Source organism: Galeopterus variegatus, unplaced genomic scaffold, assembly GCF_000696425.1.
Source record: "Galeopterus variegatus unplaced genomic scaffold, G_variegatus-3.0.2 Scaffold3460, whole genome shotgun sequence".
Lineage (NCBI taxonomy): Eukaryota > Metazoa > Chordata > Mammalia > Dermoptera > Cynocephalidae > Galeopterus > Galeopterus variegatus.
In genome coordinates, this window is record NW_007729571.1 from 182,903 (window position 1) to 205,361 (window position 22,459).

Sequence of the window (22,459 nt, forward strand, 5' to 3'; positions counted from 1 at the left end):
CAGCCGCCCGTCTTCTCCTCTGCGGCGCAGTTTTTTTGCGCACCCGGAAGCCAATGGCCAGGGAAGGTCGTCCCGCGAGCGTGAGTATCCGTTTATCTAATTTAAAATCTCGCTGCGAAATCCTCTGTTCACCGTACCCAGGGTCTGAGGGTGTCTACAGACCTCAAAATACCTGCATCGCTTTCTCCGTCCCAAGTAAATTCAGATGTCGCCGTAAAGCCTGGGGTTGCCTCTCTGTGGCTTTAAAATCGCTCTGAGGCCGGTCCTGTCCCCAGTCGTAATGCCCTCGGGCCATGTAGACACCTCCTTTCCAGACGGTTTTTGTTTTATTTTTTCTTTTTCTTAAAAAAACATCAGTGTTGCGTCAGCCTCATTGACAAGAATTATATCCAAACCGCTGGCGAAATAACTCTCCGCCCGGCCAGTGTTTGTAAAGCCGTCCCTCACCTGCGAGGTGGCCTGACGCCCAACTCTCCCTTCGTGGCCCCCTGGAGAGAAGCGCTGACAGCCCCGGTCCAGCAGAGGCCGCGTCCTCTCCTGGTCCTGGGATCTGCAGGCCCCACTCCTCTCCTAAGGGACCGTCGCCCGACCACGTCCCCCTCCTCAGGCCTTCCCATCCTACTAGCGCTTCACCTGATCCCACGCTGGGGGAGGTAACGGGCCTGGCTTGCGACACCCACCCACCCTTCTTCTGTCCTAAATTCCACCGCACTGGAAAATGTGTTCTTCCGGGAGGCGAGCTTCTTATTCAGTCTCCCTCCGTGTGAATGTGTGAGAGAGATCGATTGAACGGAAACAGAAAAACCGAAAGACTAAAGAAGAATGAAGGAAACACCCACTGGAAAAGTAGAGTGTGGGTGAGGGGTTTGCAAAGAGACAGAATGAAAGAGAAGCAAGAAAGGAGCAGGGGAGAAAAACAAATACAGTCGTCCCTCGGTATCCGCAGCTGAGGATTGTTTCCAGGACCCCCTCAGATACCGAAAGCGAGGATGTTCAAGTCCCTCCTATAAAATGGTATAGTATTTGCATGTAACCTATGCACATCCTCCTGTATACTTTAAATCATCCCTAGGTTACTTATAATACCTAATACAGCTTAAATGCTGTGTAAATAGCTATTACACTGTATTTTTTTTTTCTTTGAATATTTTCAGTCTTTGGTTAGTTGAATCAGTGGATGCGGAACCCGAGGAGAGGGAGGGCTGACGGTAGAAAAAATTATGCAAGAGGGGGATTTCTAGAGATATGAAGGAAAGCAAAATAAGGAGGGGGCCCTTGATGAGCAGTAGGAGCAGGGGCAAAGAAGGGGGAGGGGCAGCAGCAGAGAGTGGGGGGAGAGGATGGAAGACTCGGAGTCATGGCAGACAGAGCAACGCGATGCTGGGATGAAAAGAGGAGACAACGGTGAGGAGAGCAGAGGGAGAAATAGAGGAGGGAGGAAGCGTTAGGTAGCTGGGGGTGCCAGAGAGTGGGGACCAGGGGGTGTAACAGGGAGGGTAGAGGGGGAGCAAAGATGAGGGAAGAAAGAGGCACAAATACATGGAGATGGGCACAATCAAAAGGTTGGGGAGAAGGAGCAACATGAGGTGAAACAAGTTGCAAGAATGGGTCAGAACATGTGTGGGAGAAGGATAGAGGAAAGAAGGGGAGAAAGAGCAGAAGAGGAGAGAGGAATCAAAATAAGGAGCAGAAACTTGGGGGAAACCCAGAAAAGAAGAGAAGGAAAGAGCTAGAGAGAGATGGTGAGAATGACAGACATGTGCAGAATGAAGGAGGGAAACACAGTGATGAAGAAAGACAGAGACCTTAGGTCCAGGTGAGTGGCGAGTTGATTGAATATTATGACTAAGTTGTGATATATTGATTTCTGTCTTTCTAATCTAACAAATGTAAAGTTTGTTTAAATTATAGAGATGAGAATGAGCATTGCAAAAGTAATGTCTATAAGGCATGTGCATTTTGTAATTCTTGGTATAAGAGGATAGCTCCTATTTGCAACGCCTGTTCAGCCAGAGTGCAGTGACTTGACCCATTGAGTTGTGAATCACCCTCTTCCTTTTTCCTGGGATGGTGTCGGGCTGGAATCACAAATCCCTCTGCCCCATCCTGTGCAGGTCGCAAGTCAGGTAATTGGAAAAAGATTCCTGCAGCCTTAGGCACAATGGACATGCTTTATTTCAGATGCAGGCTCTGCCGGCCTGTTACTCTACTGCTCTGCCTCCTCTGCCAGCTTTGCTGGCCTGCATTTCAGATGCAAGCTCTGCCAGCAATGCCCTGGAGGTTCAGAGCTGTTGTCTTTTATATCCAAAGTACACATAATCGTGGCAACAAGGCAAAGATTACATAAGTGTACATGTGCAGTTACACCACTCTTATATAACTAGTTCACAGCACGTGTGCTAAAATGTGCTGGATCATGTCCTGCCTGATATGAGGTGAGGGAGCCTGACTACACTGTTTCTGTTTTCCTTACAGATGGGGTAGGGTGTGGGGGAGTGAAGTAGGGCAGGAAGTAACTGACTTTGTCACTACCTGGGTGCCTTTTGAAAGGTACATTAAGAGTGATGTTTTTCTGTAATGGATTTTCTTTTTTAAATTCCTTAAAATTAATTCTTTTTGAAACTTGACATTAGTCTTAAGTTTATTGAGTTTCTTCTCTATTAATCACTGTTAACTTCAGAAATAACTTTTGGTTGCATCCTTGAATTATGACATATCATTCTGTTTTAAATATGATATATTCTGGAGGTTTTTTTTTTTTTTACTTTAACCCCAAAATTCGTTAGATTTTTTTTTTCTTTCTAAATTGTTTTAACTCTTAATTGTGTGTGGTTCCAATTAAGGCCTGTATTATTTGTACTTTTTAACCATATATTGGAAACATTCTTTGGTACTTAGTAAGTAATTTAAAAGTAATAATACTAATTTTAGACTGTTTCAATATGTACTTGATAACGACGTCAATGATCTTCTGTTTTAACCGTCAAAACCTAGTTTAATCAGTCTGTCTAATACTGTTTCCTTCTCTTTTATGTAACCTGTTAAGATAGTGAGATGTGAGCTACTATGTAGATGTTTCCTTCAAGTTTCTCTTGTCCATTCTCTCTGAATATTGAGAATGGGCTGGATTGACTTGGAACTTTGTTCCAACAGAGCCCATATATTCATAATGAGGAATAAGCCTAGAGCTTATTTCTATAGGTGACCCTCTTTCAATGTTTTCAATGCCAATAGCTATGTGTTCACAGTTCTATATTTTAAACAATTTTACTGTAATTTTCTAGAAAAAAGGAATTAAATGTTGAAGATCAATGTGATGAAAACCTTGAAAGAGAAATGTCTTCTTCCCAGGCATGTGAAAGATAGTCCTGGAATTATTAAGAGGGACAGGTGATACAGATAAACCATGCCCTTTCGCCCTTCCAGGCCACCATATCAGAATTCAGTTATGCCATGTTCTTCTCACTCAACATAGACCTTTTCAGGATTACTTGTTGAACTGTCTTCACCCTCTGGGCCTCAGTGAGCCCACCTGTAACACGGAGATGAAGAACTAGACCAGAAACTCTGAATCTGAACAACACTGACACCTAACAAGATTGGCCGAATTGGGTGTGTGTCTGTGTGTGGCTTTTCTCCTGGAAGGGGGAGTGCCCAGTTGTAATTGGAAATTTAAATAGGTCTCCGTTCTCAAAAAATGAAAAACAAAACCCACAAGTCTAGGAGCAGGATCATAGGCTCAAAGACAGAGAAGCCATCTACAGAGGTCTTTCTCTGCTTTAGAGTTATTGGGAATCGTCACGGAAGACCAAGGTGCTAGGGCAGGTGATGAGGACAGGTCTTGAATTTCTTCTGGAAATTGTAACTCTAATTGATGTAACTTTAAGCCTCCTGTGGCTAATTATTTTACTCAAAATAACAGTAAAAGGATGTACTGATACCCACAAAGCTCTACAGACTCTTGTCCTCATGCAGTGTGCTAGGGTGTCCCCATCGGTGTCCATGCTTTACTCCAGCTCCCGGGTCTTCCAGGCTCTGCACATCACCAGGAACCAGTTGCCATCATGGGCAGGGCCTTTGCCTTCTACCAGGTTATCACAGTCAGGAATCCGGGTTCCCCTTCAGATAGGGTCAGGAGCACAAGAGGGCATGATGGACACCCCCTAAAGAACTAGGGAATCTTGCAATTTGCTGTGAGTGATGAGACAAGGGAACAATGGTTGCCTCCCCCATGAGACCAGGGACCTCTCTCTATGATTGCTTCACTAAGCTCAAATCTTGCTTACTCTCCAACTGCCTTCAAAATTGGTCTTTCTGTTGTCCCCAGTTGCCAGCAAGTTAACTCAGTAGGGCCAATTTCTTGTTCTCCATACTGTAGAGTCAGTGCCCTTCCATTTGCAGTTCATGTCCATTCCTGCTGTGGTGCATGCCCAAGGAACTCTGTGCTTTTTATTTTTTTTATTATTCTGGTAAGAACACGTAACATTGTCCTCTTAAAATATTTTAAGTGTCTAATACATTATTGACTGTAGGTACAGTGTTGTACAACAGATCTCTAGAGCTTATTCCTTTGCTTTTTATCCCAGTTTGCTTGTACATGCATGTATGAGAAGTGGAAAAGGGGGGAAAGTGGAGGGGGGGGGCCCTTAGAGGTCTCCAGGAGGGGCATGGAAGCAAGGGTGGGCCTCAAGATTCACATTCACAGCCCAGTGAATGATGTGTGCACCTGTCCCTAGTGTGGTTGTGGGACCAAGTGCTGTGTGGAAGTCTTGGAAAGTCTCAGGTCTGGCTGGAGCACCTGGAAGTGGGTTTATGGGTGGTTGTGGGGCTGCATAGATCATTCTGGAATGCCATAGTGTCTTAGCTCAGGTTCCCTAAGACACAGATGCTGAAGCTGAGGTTTGCATGCAGGGATTTAATTGGGAAACTCATGATCAGTTCTGAGTAATGAAGTCAGTAGAATAACTAGAGAAAAGTTACACAGGAATGTCATTAGAACATGGCCTAAGCTGAGCCAACAGAGAGCTTGGGCAGCAGGAGGATGGACACATTGGTTCCGAGGGGGTGGATCCCAGGGGTGCACTGCAGCATCCACTTCAAACAGAAATTTCTGTGGCATCTTTTGGGAGTGCAAAAATCATCATGCAACCCATGGGGAAACTCAGAGATCATTTTGGGGGTTACCTTTGTTATTTGCAGGTATTTAGGATCACAAATCAGGAAGGTTTCAGTTGCATTTTGGAAGATCCAAATGAAATTTTGGAGTGTTTCCTTGGAAGATGTTGGAGTCTCATTGGAGTACATGCATCACTGGAGACATCTCTTTTTAAATACTAGATTTTGGTAGTACTCCTGTTTAGGATGAAGTTATTATTAGTGAAAATATGGTGCCTTGGTCAGTGTGTTTTTGGGTGTCCTTATGTGTAGTATTCCGTCATATGTGCGTGAGTTACTGATGTTTGTAATGCCTTTTTTGATTTCATAGCAGTATGGAGGAATCATTATGGGGTGTCTATGGAGTGTGTTAGACCCCATTAAAGTTTGTAAGAGGATCTGAGTACAGAAGAGAAAGAGTAACGGGGCTGGCCCGGTGGCGCACTGGAGAGTGCGCCGCTTGGGAGCGCGGCGGCACTCCCGCCGAGGATTCGGATCCCACATACAGACCGGCTGCTCACTGGCTGAGCGAGGTGCGGGTGCAACACTGAGGGCTGCGATCCCGTTGCCGGTCCCGGTCCGGTACGGGCACGACACTGAGGGTTGTGATCCGTTGCCGGACACGAAAAAAGACAAAAAAAACGAAAAAAAAAAAAAAAAAAAGAAGAGAAAGAGTAAGGCCTAAGGCTCAGGTGGTAGATTATTTACATTAGGGAGGGCTTGCTGGTCCATGGGCACAATTTGACATGCTGTAAGGGCACGTGACCTTGGGAAAGATTGTTCCAAGAATCAGAGGGCAGACACCATCACAGTGACTTGCAGTAAAAAGGCTCATCCTTGCAACTGTTTTGGGAAAGATGCAGCTACTACCTCCTTGCTGCCAGGTCAGTGTTGGTTATTCTCTTCTGGCCTCTCCCTGCCTGTCCCAAAACAGACACATGCACACGCACGTACACACAGTCACGAGGCAGCTGATGAACGTAGAGGCAAGGTGTGCTAAACTAGACGTAGAACACAGATATTTCTCCAAAGAGGAGAGGCCCTAGATCCTGGGAAAAGAGTTAAGGGAGAGAAAGGGGATTGCTCTGTGGGGAGTACAGCCTCCTAATGGCAGGGAGACTCAGGAACTGAAGAAAGGAAAAGCTTTGTTTATTCTGACCAGCTGATGCTTGTGCTCAGCAGTTGGTAGAATGGAATGGGATGAGCTAATGGGGTCACATTAGAGAAAGGAATTTATCTTTCCACCCAACACACACACTTGCCATATATACACACTTCTCCCTTTTCCCACCGTCTTCTCTAGATTGGGAAATCTGATGCTTCCCCAAGTCAGTGACTTGAGAAAGAAAAGGGGTTTGCTTGTGTCTCTCCTTTATCTTCTCCCTCACATCATCTACCTTCTTCTACTGTTCTGTTCAGACACTGTCTTTCTGCTCTTCTACTAATCAGCTTGCACAATCCTGAGACCCAAGCAAGCCAGGATGGGGGTCTGTGAATATTTAAGCCAGTGTGATTGCAAAGTGAAAAAGCTTAGTCATCAGGGAGTTTTCTTTATTGAAGGATTCGGGCAGCCAGGAGGCCTCATCTCCTTGTGCCTAGTTTTAAGCTCTTTACTGGCAAAGTGCGTCTGCTCAGCTTCAGGCAGCTACTCCATGTGCCAACTCGATACCTTTCTGATTGAACTTAACACCTGCCCTTCCCACATATTGAGCAAGGAGGGTGGTCTGGGTAAAGGACCATTGGCTCTGTTCCTCAGCTGTTCCTGGTCAGCTCCCTCTTCACTCACAATGAAGACCATTCCAAGGACAAACAGGACCCCTGCATACATCAGTCTCCCAAAGTGAAGGCCTTGCCAGAGGGTGCACTGGTATTACTCTGTGTGTTCTAAGGAACTTTTATATATGCCAGGTTTTTTTTGTCTGTACCAGAGATAAAAATGGTAAACTAACATAATATACTCCTTTACCAAACCTAGGTGTGTTTTTTTTTTAATGATGGAGACAAATAAATCCTTCCCGTTACTAACAGTCACTCAAGTCAAATGCCCTAAAGCACAGGACTGTTGTTATAATCGTTCTCCTGGGGACTTCCTACTTCCTTGCTTCTTCCTGACATCACCATCACTTCCAACTCTTTCTTCTCTCTACCTGTCCCCTTGTGGCTGATCATAGCTGGAAGAAACGTCCACCCAGATTGACTGGTTTCATATTTTTCTTCCAGATCCTCTTGCATTCCCTTATTTGACTATTTTACATCTTCTACTTTAGAGAGCTGCTCAGAAGTCCAACTTCTCCTCATCTGTCTTTTTCCTCAGTCAGAGACCGTGGTTGTACCTCCCCTGAGCTCCTGGATGCAAGTGGAAATGTCTCCCCTAACTGGTCTACCCGACTCCCCTAACTGGTCTACCCGACTTCCTCAAGGCATTTGTTCTCTGCTCAGTAGTGACTGGGAGCACGGTATTGATAACACCAAGGTCAAGCGTTCGGATGCTTGTACAGGGCAGCCACCAAAAAAAAAAAGTGTTGCCTGGGAATGGTCTGACCCTGACCCAGGCTGTTGCTGACCCTACAATTGTGCACTACTTACCACCCCGCTCACAGTACCAGGATGGTACAGCATCCTTCCTCCCCTGCCTCATCAATTTTTACTTCGAGAATTATTTTGACCAGCATACCCGGATGGTGATAACATACATCAAAATGCTCATGAACACATACACACACACACACACACACACACAGAAAGCATTTTTAGTCCTTTCATTTTTTGTTCTTTAAAAGAAAAATATCCTCTACTACATTTTTGCTTCTAATCAGTACCCATTTTTTTCTCCCATTCAGAGCCCAATCACTAAAAACTTGCTGTTGTCTGTTTTCACTTCCTGCCTCCCTACCTCACATGAACCCCAACCAGTCAAACATTCACATCCACCATTCCACTGTCCCTTCCTTTTACAGTCCCCAGTAATCTCCCCACTTCTAAATCCAATAATTAATTTTCTGTCCTTAACTTACTTGTCCTATCATCGTATTGTACAACTGATTACTTCCTCTTCCCTGAAACTTTTTATTCTTAGCTTTGAGGGCATCCTACTAACCTTTAAAAATCTATATTCTTTCATCTTCCTCCTGATCACTCCTTAGCATCTTCTGCTGGTATCTCCAACTTTCTGTCCTATACGTGTTACAGTGTCCCAGGGCTCAGACCATGTGCCACTTCTCTCCTCTGACTGCACTCACTGCTTGCCATATCATGTCATCTCATGGCTTTAAATGGTGTCTCCATTTTCCCTCTCCACCTATACCTCTCACCTGAAATCTAGAATCTTCTGTACAGTTGTCTCTTTGACATCTCCAACTTTGTATGTTCAAAAGTGACTTCCCCAAGAGAAAAAAAAGAAAGTGGCTCCCCCAAGAGAATTTCACCTACAGTACACATCTCAGGTAAGGCCAGCCCTCCAACTTCCTAAGGTTTAGGTGACCATCTAAGAATACATGTAAAATACTGAGATACTACCGTGTTTGTAAGTGTCTTAGTTTATAAAATAAAAAATTACGTGTTTGCTTAAAACAACTGAAGGAATACATCATTTCCAAAATTCTATTGAGGCATAGCACAGAAAGGTTTGGAGACCTCGGCCCTGGCTGACGTGTTTCCCGCAGTACCTGTGACCTCATCTCCTCACTGTGTCCTCGCTCACTCTGCTCCAGCCACACAGGCCTCTGCCCTTTTCCTGTGGTCAAGGTTGCTCCTGCCGCAGGGCCTTCACTTGAGCTGTCCCTCTACCTAGGACATTCTGGCCCCTCAGCTGTAGGTGGCACACACCCTTCCTTCCCTGGATCTTTTTTCTGATATCATCTTCTCTGGGGGTATTTCTGAGGAATGCTCATACCCCCAATTTAAAATTCCAGCCTCACCCACCTCTGGTCCACATTGCCTGTTCTGCATGTTTCTTTCTGCTCCTTCACCTCCCACTATCTGGATACTGGTGACAACAAGGCCCCAAGGGGACAGCAGAGCCAGAAGGTGGGGGGTATGCTGGGTTTGCCCCTCTGAGTGGTGCTCAGCCCTGGCAATGTGGTTCTAATGTACATTCAGCATTGTGCAGCAAGGCTCTGTGTCCTCCATTTCTGAGGGCCTAGATCTGCCTGTGGTCCTTGGAGGAGTGTGGGGTGCTGTGCCTTCCATGGGGTTAAGTAACGGTAGGGTCTTCGCCCTGAAGTGAGCTCAGTCCTGCCCAGCTCCTCACTGCTGCAGGGCATGTGTGGGATTCACCAGCAGGGGAGTGAGTTCTGAAGAAAGACACACTTGCTTTTCTTCCTGTAGGAGTTTGTTGTACCTGCGTCCCTCCTGATGCCATGGGCAGCCGAGAACTGTCTTCCACATGGTGAAGTCTCTCCTGTGTGTGTGGTTTTGGCCCAGGAAGGGGGTGTGTTGTATCTAAGCATTAAACAGCTTATTTTTGACATTCAGAATGGGCTTGTAAAGACTCATATTACCTGAGGAGGAAGGTCAAAAGAGGATGAAGAGGAAAGAAAAGGAATCAGGAATGGCTGTCACTCAGGTAAAGTGATATTCTCAGTTGATTGTTCTGTGTCTACTTCTTTTCTGACATGTGGGCATTGCAATTGCTCATCTTCTCTGACTCTGAAGTGTCCTGCTTGACGTGTTTGCTCACACTCACCCATGCCTTTCCTGAGTCCCTCTCATCTCCACTTAGATTCCATCTTACAGTAAGCCAGTGACACAAACTTGTGAAGAGGCTCTATGAGGCATGGGAATGGCTTCCCTCCCAAACGTAGATCGGAGACAGGATGTGGTCCTCATGGTGTCAGTGCTGTAGGGCAGCAGGTATTGTTTAGGGCCACGTTTGGATGCACTGTCAGCTCCCTGTAGAGCAGGATTAGAGAAGCTGCTCATGGAAGTCACGTGTTTATGTGCACAAAACCTGGTAAATTCTATGGTTTTTATAACACATCTAAAGCTAAAAGAGTGAGTGACTATGTGTCTGACTCCAAAAGCTTAATTATTGGGAAATCAATGGAAAGGACAGAAACAGACATCAGTGACTGAGGATGGTTTATTCCATCACCCCCCCCCCCCCCCCCTTTTTTTTTTTTTGGTGGTTGGCTGGTACAGGGATCAAACCCTGGACCTTGTTGGCAGCACCACGCTCTAACCACCTGAGCCCATCATCTATTTCAAATACAGAATCAACCTAAATATTCTAACAGCAGGAGATTGATTAAACCATTCTCAGCCCATCCGTCCAATGGAGACTGTGGTGGTCGTACAGGGACTCTTGTGCAGCAGGTGTTTTAGGTATAAATGGTTATAATTTTGATCATACATCAGAGAATATCTGCTTTGTCATCTGAGAGGATGGAGACATATTCTCGTTTCACCAATTGTTATGAAATATATTTCTTTTATTCTAAACATCATGTGATGTATATATTTGTTTTATAGTAAAACTGCAACTGAAGATGCAGCTTAGGCCCTAAGATATAAAGCATCCGCTTTTCCTGTCATATCCTCTATCCTCCCTCATGTCTCAATGAGGAACTATTGTTGTCAGTTCTGTGGCAAGAGTCAGTGCATGACTTGTACAAATGAATTTACACAATGGTAAATTTTAGAAAAAATTCTTTTTTTTTTTTTTTTTCCTTTTTGTCTTTTTTCGTGTCCGGCAACGGATCGCAACCCTCAGTGTCGCGCCCGCACCGGACCGGGACCGGCAACGGGATCGCAGCCCTCGGTGTCGCGCCCACACCTCGCCCAGCCAGTGAGCGGGAACCGGTCTGTATGTGGGATCCGAACCCTCGGCGGGAGCGCAGCCACGCTCCCAAGCGGCGTACTGCTACAGTTGTTGACTTGAGTTCACTCTCCTTTTTAAATGTGTTTACTGCCATACACTCACCTCTTACTGCTGCTTTCACTGTGTTCCATAAGTTTTGGTTTATTATGTTTTCATTTTCCTTGTCTCCAGATAGTGTCTAGATTCTGTTTTCTTCTTTGACCCATTGGTTTTTTAGAAAGAATTATTTATTTTCCACATATTTATGGACTGTTGGTTTTCTCCTGCTATCATTTTCTAAATCCATTCTATTGTGGATGGAGAAAACTTGAAAGATTTCAATCTCCTTAAATTTTTTTTTGTGACCTAATTTTTGTTTTGTGACCTAATACGTGATCTATCCTGGCAAGGTTCCACATGCACTTGAGAGAAAGATGTATTCTGGTGCTGTTGGGTGGAATGTTCTGCGTAGATCTGTGAGGTCCACTTGGTCTGTAGTGTCACTGAAGTCCTGTTTCCTTATGGATCTTCTGTGTGGTTGTTTTATCCATTAGTGAAAGTGGAGCATTGTTGTGTCCTACTGTCACTGTGCTGCTGTCTCCTGCTCCCTTTAGTTCTGGTAATGTTTGCTTAATACTTTGGAGTTCTAATGTTACGTACATATTTAATTATAATTGGTATATCTTCCTGCTGAATTGGCCCTTTTGTCATTATTTAAAGTCTCTCCTTGTCTCTTATGACGATATTTGTAGTAAAGTCTTTTTGTGTTTGTGTGATATAAGTATAGCCACACCTGCTCTCTTAATATCTCATTTGTGTGGAATATCTGTCTACGTACTTTCACTTTTAGCTTATGGGTGTCCTACATAGGTCAGTCTTCTATAGACAGCGTGTTGTTGGATCTTATTTCTTCTTCGGCCATTCTGTGTCTTTTGATTGCAGCATTTAATATGTTAAAATAAATACTGATAGGGAAGGACTTATTATTGCCATTTTGTTCATCGTTTTCTCTCTTTCCTGTAATTCTTTTGTTAATCTTTTATTCCCTTCCTGCTTTCTTTTGTGTGTTGTGGATTTTGTGTAGTGGCTTCCTTTGATTCTCCTCTCATTTCCTTTGTGTATATCCTATAGCTATTTTCTTTGCCATTACCATTACAATTATAAAAAACATAATGTTATTACAGTCTTCTAACTGTACAGCAGCTTAAATTTCTTACGTATTAAAACTCTACCTCTTTATATATACCCCCACCTTTTTGTTATTTATGACACAAACTGCCTGTTTTAATTTTTTTATTTTATGTTTTTAGGCGTTTTTTTTTTAAAACAAAAGATGACCGGTAAGGGGATCTTAACCCTTGACTTGGTGTTGTCAGCACCACCCTCACCAGTAAGCTACACAGCCATCCCTATATGGGATCCGAACCCGAGGCCTTGGTGTCATCAGCACCGCACTCTCCCAAGTGAGCCACGGGCCGGCCCCTATGTTTTTAGTTTTTTTAAGTGAAGTCAATTGAACCAGTGGGAGTACCTATTTTTAATATTGTGTATACCTTAACATGAATTTATAATTACTTTTTATGCTTTTTAATACAATCCTATACCAAATATAAAAGTGATCGACACGCTTATATTAAAATATTACAGGATTCTATATTTGTCTATGTACTATCTTTATTAGTGAGTTTTGTATTTTTGTATCATTTTGTGTGCTTTTATTGTTCTTTCATATCAACATGGATGACTTCCTTCAGCATTTCTTATGGTGTTCAGCTCCCTCAACTTTTGTTTATCTGGAGATGTCTTAATTTCTCCTTTTTTGAAGGACAGATCTGTCAGATATCAAATTTTTAGTTGGCAGGAGTTTTTTTTTGTTTTTTTTCCCAGCACTTTGAATATATCATTGCACTCCTTCATAGTCTAGAAAGTATCTGCTGAGAAATCTTACATGGGAAGTTGCTTTTCTCTTGTTGCTGTCAAGATTTTCTTTGTCTCTGACTTTTGGCCATTTGATCATGATGTGTTTTAGTGTAGGTCTCTTATATCCTAGCTGGATTTCCTTAAGCTTCTTGAATTTATATGTTGATTTCTCTCTTCAGTTTGGGAAGTTTCAGCCACCATTTCTTTAAAAAGGCTCTATGCCCCTCTTTCTTTTTCTGTTCTTTCTGGTGCTCATAATACCTATGATATCACACTTGCAGGTGTCCTGTAAGTCCCTTAGGCTGTCTTCATTTTTGTATATTCTTTTTTCTTTTTGTTCTTCTGCCTTATTTCAAAAGTCCTGTCTTGAGTTGACTCTCTTCTGCCTGGTCAAGTATGTTATTGAACCCCTGTAGTTAATTTTTTCAATTCAGTTGTATTTTTCAGCTCCAGAATGTTTGTGTAGTTCTTCATAGATTCTATCTCTTTGGTGGTATTTTCAATCTTGTTCATGCATTATTTTTCTGATTACCCAAAGTTGGCTGTGTGTGTTTTTTTTTCACTCGTTGAGCATTCATATGACTTAATTTCAATTCTCTGGTAATTCACAGATCCTCATTTATTGAGTGTCAGTTTGTGGAGTTTTTGTTTGCCTTAAGGTATGGACCAGGTTTCCTTTTGTCTTTCTGTGTCTTGTTATCTTTCCTTGGGACTTAAGCATTTCAGAAATCAGCCACCTTTCCCCAGTTTTTGATGTCTGGATTCATACAGGCAGGGCATTCTTCTATCATCCCAGCTAGAGATTCTGGAGATCTCTCAGAACCTTCCTAAGGATGTAGTCTCTGTGGGCTTTTATTTGTAATCTCCTAACTAAAAGCCATGCCAGTTTCTACTCAGGAGATCCCTTATTATTTGTCTGTGATACTGTAGTATGTCTGGTATTTCAGCAAGTTATAGGTGGATCTCCACTTAGTTTCTGCCAGTTTTACTGCGGAAGTTGATTATGTTCATCATCTTTGTTCTCAGTGGCCCATACCCTGGCACCCTGTTACATTCATGCTTATATTCAGGCAAGAGAGAAACCAGTCCCTCAGACAGTCCTGAAAAGCCAAAATATGGGGTGAATGCCTGGGGGTGCAGGAACATTTAAAATGGTTCTGGATTTTCACAAAGGCAATTGGTTCATATAGTATATTGTTGTCAAATCTGTGTCTGTGTTGGGGAAGTAGGTTCTGTGGCTTCCAGTTTTTCTGTCTGGCTGATACTACTCCTTCAGTAGAGTTTTATAAGTTCTTCACATAGTTCTGATAATTACAAGAGTAATTAGATGCAGTGGTGTGTTTGCTCATGTCTTGTAATTAGGTGCAACGGCAAAAATGCTCATTGATTGTAAGAATATGTCTCTGTGTGTGTATATGTGTCTGTGTTGTTTTTAAATTAGTACTACTAAAAAAGGATGACTTTTTTTCAGTATGTTATTAGCGTCTATAGTTAACCAATATTTTCTTTTTCTAGGTTGCAGTCTTGTCATCTGTTAATTTTAACAGTTCTAGGTCTTTATTCTCTTCCCCCTTTTGTTTTTCTTATTTTCTCTCTCTACTGGTTGCTGCCCAGGCATCCTGTGCATTGATGACTGACTGCAGCCCTTTTCTCTCTGCCTTAATTTAGGGGAAATGTATCCAGTGTTTACCGCTGATTGTGATGTTTCATGAAATGTTGTTTTAGAATGGGTTTTTACATTTCTAAATATCCTTTTTGGCCTGATTTTTTGTTATCCAATAATTTCTTCCAGTATGTACTGCTGTGAACATACATTAATACTACAGATTAAGATAAAAAAAAAAGTATCTCCTAATCTTAAATCATTGTTTTACATATGCAATAAACTAATAAATCCCATTCATTTATGTGAATGCTTCTATTTCTAAATTGAAATGGATATATTTTTGAATATAGGTATTTAATGGCTGCTGGAATTCAAGTTTCTATATTTTTTTATGTTGTACCATTTTCTTAATACTTTAACACACAGCAATGTTGAGAAATTACATTAAGTGCAATTTATATATTTCATTGTCTGAACATGCAAATGAACAAAAATAATGAGAAAACATTACCAAAAAGAGATATTGAGAAACAATCCCTCTTATTTCAGTTAATGTAAGTGTGTATGTATGTATGTGTATGAACGCAGGATTTCCAGTCCCATGGTCTTTTATCAAAGACACATTATCATCTTAAGTGTTTTATATGTTTTAAGAGTTGACACTATATCTAAAATGTTTTCCATGACCTTAAATTTGTTCTGCACTATCACATTAATAAGTTAAATAGTAAGAATACAGTACAGTTAGGGTTCTCCAGGGAGACAGAATCAATAGCATATGTTATAAATATATGAGAGGGGATTTATTAGGGAAATTCACTCATGCAGTTGTGAAGAGAAGTCCCATGATGGGCTGTCAGCAAAGTGGATGCCCGTACCTTGGCTCCGTCGAAGTCTGAAGCCTCAGAACCAGGGAAGCTAATGGTGTCCTTAGTGCAAGTCCTGAATGCCGGCAGTGTGACTCAGTCCAAGTCCAAAGGCCTCAAAACCAAGGAAGCAGATGGTGCCATTGGTGTAAATCCTGGAACCCCAAAGCTGAAGAGTCTCAAGCTCTGATGTCCATGGACAGGAAGAAAAGTATATCCCAGCTCCAGGAGATAGAGAGCGAGATTCTCTTTATTCCTTGCCCCTAGCAGATTGGATAGTTCCTGCCCATATTGAGGGCAGGTCTTTGCCATCCAGTCCACTCGGGCTGTTGTGCTAATCTCCTCTGCAAGCACCCTCGTGGACACACCTAAAAAGATAGCTTTACCAATTCCTTTATCTAATCTAATTACTTAATCTAATGAAGTTGGCACCTAGAATTCAACATGACATTGTGAATGTATGTGGTATGTGATATGGGAAGGTATGTGGTATGTGGAATTTGAAGGTATGTGGTATGATATGTGGTATATGCTTGCATTTGTGTTTGTATATAATGACCTTTTATATAGATTCATGTTGTTATCCTTGAATTTGTTTCCATTTTTCTCAAATGGCAACCTTTTAAAATTTACTGTAATAAATTATATCTTTTACTTAACTGATTCTTCATATTCAATTTTAATTCCCAAACACCTGCTTTGAGGTGCTTGCTCTAACATTTTTAGCTCTTTGACCTGACACAAGTTTCTCAGAGTGTGTGTGACACAGTTGTCTTCTCAGGTAGGTGAGAACCAATATTTTTCTCATGGGCTGTTATACTGTTATACAAGTTAGTACATGTAAAGCATGTAGAATAATGCCTAGCACAGGGGAAGTGTTCCAAAGCTTTAGTGATTGCTGTTTCTGTTACCATCCTTTTTAGATTCTTCCTTTTTTCCTTTAAAGCCCTTGTGGACTTTGTCGTCTCTGAAGACACCACTCATGCTGTACCTCATCTAGATATTGAATATCTCGTGGTGCATTGAACATAACATCTACCTTTTCTTTTTTCTTAGTGGCTGGCTGGTATGGGGACCCGAACATTAATATTGGTGTGATATCACCACACTCTAACCAGCTGAGCTAACCGGCCAACCCCCTCTAACACATTTATAGAGATAAATTTGTGTTATTTTTTTATTTGTATATTTCCTGTACTGTCCACAAAAATAAGAAATCCACACTGATTTAAAAGATATCATAACCTCTTATGAAAACAGTGTAATATAACACAATTAGGGACACATAACTAGCTGAAAATGCCATAGTTTGGATCTGTCAGCAGGCTCACTTCAATTGAATCAGTCCTATGACTTTTTTTTTTTTTTTTTCTCATTTTACGTGAAGGTAGGAACTCCCCATATAGCACTTTGGTGAAATGTGTTTTTTATTACAGGGACTGCTGACTTTCAGGGATGTGGCCATAGAATTCTCTCAAGAGGAGTGGAAATGCCTGGACCCTGCTCAGAGGGCTTTATACATGGATGTGATGTTGGAGAACTACAGGAACTTGGTCTCCTTGGGTGAGGATAACTTCCTCCAGAAGTCAGGAATCTGCTCTTGTATGTCTTTATGTTTTTCCCTTGTGTGACTCTTAGGAACCCCCACATTGTTTGACTGAGACTGAAGCCCTGTTGACTCAAACAAAAAAGACTTCCTAATAAAACATCTGGACTTTGGGCCGGCCCGTGGCTCACTTGGGAGAGTGCGGTGCTGATAACACCAAGCCACAGGTTCGGATCCCCATATAGGGATGGCCAGTTCGCTCACTGGCTGAGCGTGGTGCTGACAACACCAAGCCAAGGATTAAGATCTCCTTACTGGTCATCTTTTTAAAAAAAACATCTGGACTTTAACTGTCCCCTTTCTTCAGATGTTCTGCCCCCTTCATGTTACATCAGTCATGAATCCAGAGATAAAGTATGCATAAAACCTTATAGCAGACTTTTACAATAGTCAATTTTGTTTTTTACCATTGTCTTTCTGGTTCAATCTTCTTGGAAGAGACTTAGATATCTGCATATTATAGTATTTCCGTGGCATTTAGAAGAAACCAATCAGCAGATGAATTTGCGAAATATTTTTCAGAATCCCAACCCTATGTTTAAGTTAGGTGAGGGAACATTAGCGTGGGGATTCTGGAAAATCCTCAGCACATCATGTTTCTTACTTTTCATATGCAGGAAACTCTTTTTTTGACCTGAGTGTTATCTCTTTGTTGGAGCAAGGGAAAGAGCCCTGGACTGTGAAGAGCCAAGTGAAAATAGCAAGAAACCCAAATGGGTGGGAATGGATCAAAGCTGTGGACCCAGGTAAGAGCTCAGATGAGCAGAGTGGAAGCCCCACCATTAAATAGTGTTTGGGGCCTGGCCAGTGAGCTCACATGGTTAGAACATGGTGTTGATAACATGAAGGTCAAGGGTCTGGATCCCCATGCTGGCCGGCTATCCAAAAACAAAAAACAAAACAAAACCCAAATAACGTTTGGGAAACTCTCTGCAAGTGGGAGAGTTCTATGGGAAAACAGAAGTTCATTTCTTTGAAGCTCTAAGAGGAAATTTTTCTTTTCCCTCACTTATTCCTATGTTTTTCAGACATGAAATATTTTATTCTCCCACCCTGCAGAGGTACAGAATGAACTCATTTCTCTCTTTGTGGCCATTTCCAGATTTTTGCTTCCAGGTCCAGAATGCTAGGAACATTCTTGTACATGTCTTCTGGAATCTATATATATACTATTTTCTTGAATAAGTGGAAATAGAACTCATGGGACACTCAGTTTTATAAATTTCATAGCAAATATTGGAAGAGATGTAAAGCCTGCTTTTCTCCTATATAGTCACACTACCTCCCTTTTGCCCCCTGCCTGTCGTGCATTTCCCGCATTTAAGAATTCATTGGTATTATGCTGCTTGCTAGTCAATTCTTTTCTTCCAAGATCACAATTTTAACTTCCCTAATACAATTACATTCCCACATATTTGGAAGGACAAACTGTGCTCCCACATGCGCATAACTCCATTCACTCTTCTCTTGCCCTTCCTCTGTCCTGGCCTTTCCTCACATGGTACATGAGTGGGATTCACTATACTGTCACTTTGAGGCATATTAATTTAATATTCCTTAACACCCCAGTTTCCACAGGCCTCCCATACTGTGTTCACTGTGTAAGGCAGGACCCCTACTCATCTACTGGACAACTTTGCCAGGACATAGCCTAAACCAAAATGTGCTTCAGGTGATCACTCAGATACCATTGTCTATAAGGGATGGCTGAGTAACACTATCAGCAACATGGCCCAGTTCTTGTATCTCCTTTAAAGTATTTATTCTGTGATCCTTGTATTTGCTATGACTTGTTATTCTCCATACCACCTTGGTAGACAATCACGCATAAGAACATGTTGTCTGAGACTGCAGGTCAAGGATCAAATCCTGTTTCTCATTGTGTGTAATTTGGAGTTAAATACATTAATAGTATGGGCCTGCTGTCCTTATTTGAAAAATACTGATAATTTACCTCAAGGTTTTTAAAACAAGTCATTGCTATTAGATGGCTTACAATACTGCATGTTTTAAGGGCTGGCTCGTGGCTCACTTAGTAGTGTGGTGCTGATAACACTGAGTGAAGGGTTAAGATCCTCTTACTGGTCATCTTAAAAAAAATTACATGTTTTATACTGAAGACTCATAATTTTCTTTGATTAATAAGATTTATCAATCTTGTCCCACGTTTATGATGAGATGCTCCTTTGCTTGTCTTAGTTAACTCTCATTACAATAACATGGTTTTTATTATTTGGAAGAATCCAAATTTTCCCGGTGGTGTTATTTTTTGCAGTTCACAATTACCACTTATTTAAATTATTCATTACAAGGGCCAGCCTGTGGCTCAGTTGGGAGAGTGCGGTGCTGATAGCACCAAGGCCATGGGTTCGGATCCTATATAGGGATGGCTGGTTAGCTCACTGGCTGAGTGTGGTGCTGGCAACACCAAGCCAAGGGTTAAGATCCCCTTACCGGTCATCTTAAATAAATAAATAAATAAATAAATAATTCATTACATAAGTCTGCTATGCATTATTTACCATTACAGTATGTCATGCTGCATTTTACCATTTTTGTGCACAATAAATATACTTTACATATATATGATATAATTGTTCTTTCTCTCCAATCATGAGACAGCCGTGTGTTTTCTACCAATTGGTATGGGCTTTGGGGTCATGGTGGAAAAGTAGTCCTTCATCGGTGCTAACATAGGGTTGTGTAATGTGAATGTTTTGATCCTAGGTTGTTTGAAACTACACTTCTGTAGAATGACTTTGAGTTACATGTAATCACCCATCCTTTATTAAAGACTATTTCTTTTGTATTTTTAAAAATTGACGGTAATGGTTGTGAAGTTTTGTAACTTTGTTCAATGTAAGTATTACTTTTGATGTAATATTATATTTTTCAATATTTATTTACCATCTGTAATTAATCACAAATATATGGTTCTTTATATCTTGTAGATCTCTCTCCTAAATGTATGTTTAAGGAATTACTATCAAAAAAGAATAATAATAAAGAAGTATTGCAAACATTGATGTTGGAAAGACGTAAAGACCATGACACTGAAGATTTTTACTTTAGAGAAATCCAGAAAAATACATATGTCTTTGAGTGTCAGAGGAGAGATGATGAAAGAAATTACAAGGGAGAGCTGATGACCCAGAAAGAAAATCTCATTAGTAGAAGATATCAACATGATAGAAAAGATGCAGAAAACAAGCCTTTTAAGAATCAGCTTGGTTTAAGCTTTCCATCACATCCGCCTGAACTGTGGTTATTTCCAGGTAAAGGGAAGACTTATGAATGTAATCAAGTTGAGGAGTCTGTCAACCATGGTGCCTCAGTTTCACCACTCCAAAGAATTCCTAACGGTATTAAAACCCACATTTCTCATAAATATCGGACTGATTCTATCTATTCTCCATTATTCATACAAGAACAGAAAGCACTCATTAAAGGAAAGTCTTATAAATATAACAAATGTGGCAAAGCTTTTAATCACATCTCACATCTCACTATACATCAGATAATGCATACCAGAAAGAAACCATGTAAATGTGATATTTGTGGCAAGGTCTGCAGTCAAAAATCAAACCTTGCAAATCATCAAAGAATCCATACTGGAGAGAAATCTTACAGATTTAGTAAGTGTGACAAAGTCTTTAGTATGCATTCAAGCCTTTCTGACAGTCAGGTAACCCATAGAGAAATACCTTACAAATGTAATGAATGTGGCAAGGTCTTCAGTCAAAATTCAAACCTTTCACGTCACAGGAAAATTCATACTGGAGAGAAACCTTACAAATGTCATGAGTGTGGTAAGGCTTTTTTCAGACGTGAATATCTTGTTGTGCATGAGAAAAATCATATTGGAGAGAAACCTTACAAATGTAATGAATGTGGCAAGGTCTTCAGTTATAGTTCACACCTTGCACGTCATCAGGTAATCCACACTGGAGAGAAACCTTACAAATGCGATAACTGCGGCAAAGCCTTTAGTGAACGTTCAGTCCTTAGTAAACATCAGAGGATCCATACTGGAGAGAAACCTTATGAATGTAATGAATGTGGCAAGGTCTTCAGCCAAAATTCAAGCCTTGCAAGGCATTATAGAATTCATACTGGAGAAAAACCTTACAAATGTAATACGTGTGGCAAAGCCTACTGTGAGCTTGCAGGCCTTAGTAAACATCAGGTAATTCATACTGGAGAGAAACCTTACAAATGTAATGAGTGTGGCAAATCCTTCAGTTACAGTGCAAGCCTTGCATCCCACTGGCGAATTCATAACAGGGAGAAACATGTGTTTTGAGTGTGGCAAAGCCTTTAGTTTTTGTACAAGCTTTGCTAACCATCTTTTAGTTTATACTGGAGAGAAACCTTATGTGTGTAATCAGTATGGCAAGGCCTTTAATCAGCACTCACACTCACAACACATCAGTGAATGTATACTGGAGAGAAATTTTCCAAATGTAATGACTGTGATAAAGTCTTTCTTTGGCAACCACACCTCACCATGGAAAGCCTTTAATGAGTGTTCAGTCCTTATTAGACATGAGATAACCGTATTGGAGAGAAACCTTACAAATATAATGAATGTGGTCAGATCTTTAGTTGTAATTTACACTTTGCACAATATCAGAAAATTTATACTTAAGAGGAACCTTACAAATGCGATGAGTGGCAAACCCTCATCATGAATGTAAACATTAATCACCATCAGTGCAGTCGTATGGGAGGTTTATTCCTATCCATGTTCCTGGAAGAACAAGGATGCTGCTTTTTAAAATTAAATATTTGGATCCCTGAACTCACCAGCTGCCAAAAAAATTAAATTAAATATTGTCTTAATTAGCATTTGTGAGAGGCAGAGAATAGTGTAAACTGATGTCAGTCATCATACTTATTGCATTCATGACATAGCACCCTTCTCCAGACAGAGGACCACTGTGGGATATCAGAAAAGAATGCTTTTCCAACTGAATGTGAAATAGAACAGACCAAGACCTTAGAACACTGAGATTTTTGTGGGAGGAGAGAAATATGGACTGATTATGTGGTAGAAATGATGCAGGAGAAATGGTGGCCAACTATTCTTGAATGACAATAGTTGCTGTATATCAAAGGTCGACAAAAAAAAAAAAAATTATTATTCTTGAAATTGAAGACAGAACAATTATCACAGAAGTTTTAATTGAAAGAACCAGAATAGCGTGTTCTTGAGTAGTATTCATATTTAACTGCTGGCATTACATTTTGCTTCTGTTTTATTCAGAATGCATTATAGTTTTCATGTTTTAATTAATAAAATTGAATCTTTTTCATAACTTAAGACTGAAGTATGTATGACAATTTTTTTCCATGGTGGAATCAATGAACATGTTATTTGGGGAACATATAATCATAAATTTCACTAGAGTTATTCTCTGTGCACTCTGCCCTAATGTACTTATGTGGGTATAATGAAAATCTCATAGAAGCACATTTTAATGTTGCAACACAGAGATCAAGGGTTTGGA

At 41.1% G+C, this 22,459-nt stretch overlaps 1 protein-coding gene across 1 annotated transcript in view; it reads left to right on the forward strand.

Moving 5' to 3' along the window:
- Positions 1-22,072, forward strand: part of LOC103600785 (zinc finger protein 28-like) — a 45,556-nt gene extending 23,484 nt beyond the window's left edge. Inside the window, 7 exon segments of the mRNA XM_008585116.1 lie at positions 927-1,014; positions 16,780-16,906; positions 17,567-17,695; positions 19,901-21,239; positions 21,241-21,362; positions 21,365-21,463; positions 21,500-22,072. Coding sequence (XP_008583338.1) covers positions 927-1,014; positions 16,780-16,906; positions 17,567-17,695; positions 19,901-21,239; positions 21,241-21,362; positions 21,365-21,463; positions 21,500-21,774 — 2,179 coding nt within the window. The 3' untranslated portion in view covers positions 21,775-22,072.
- Positions 22,073-22,459: the final 387 nt, after the last annotated feature.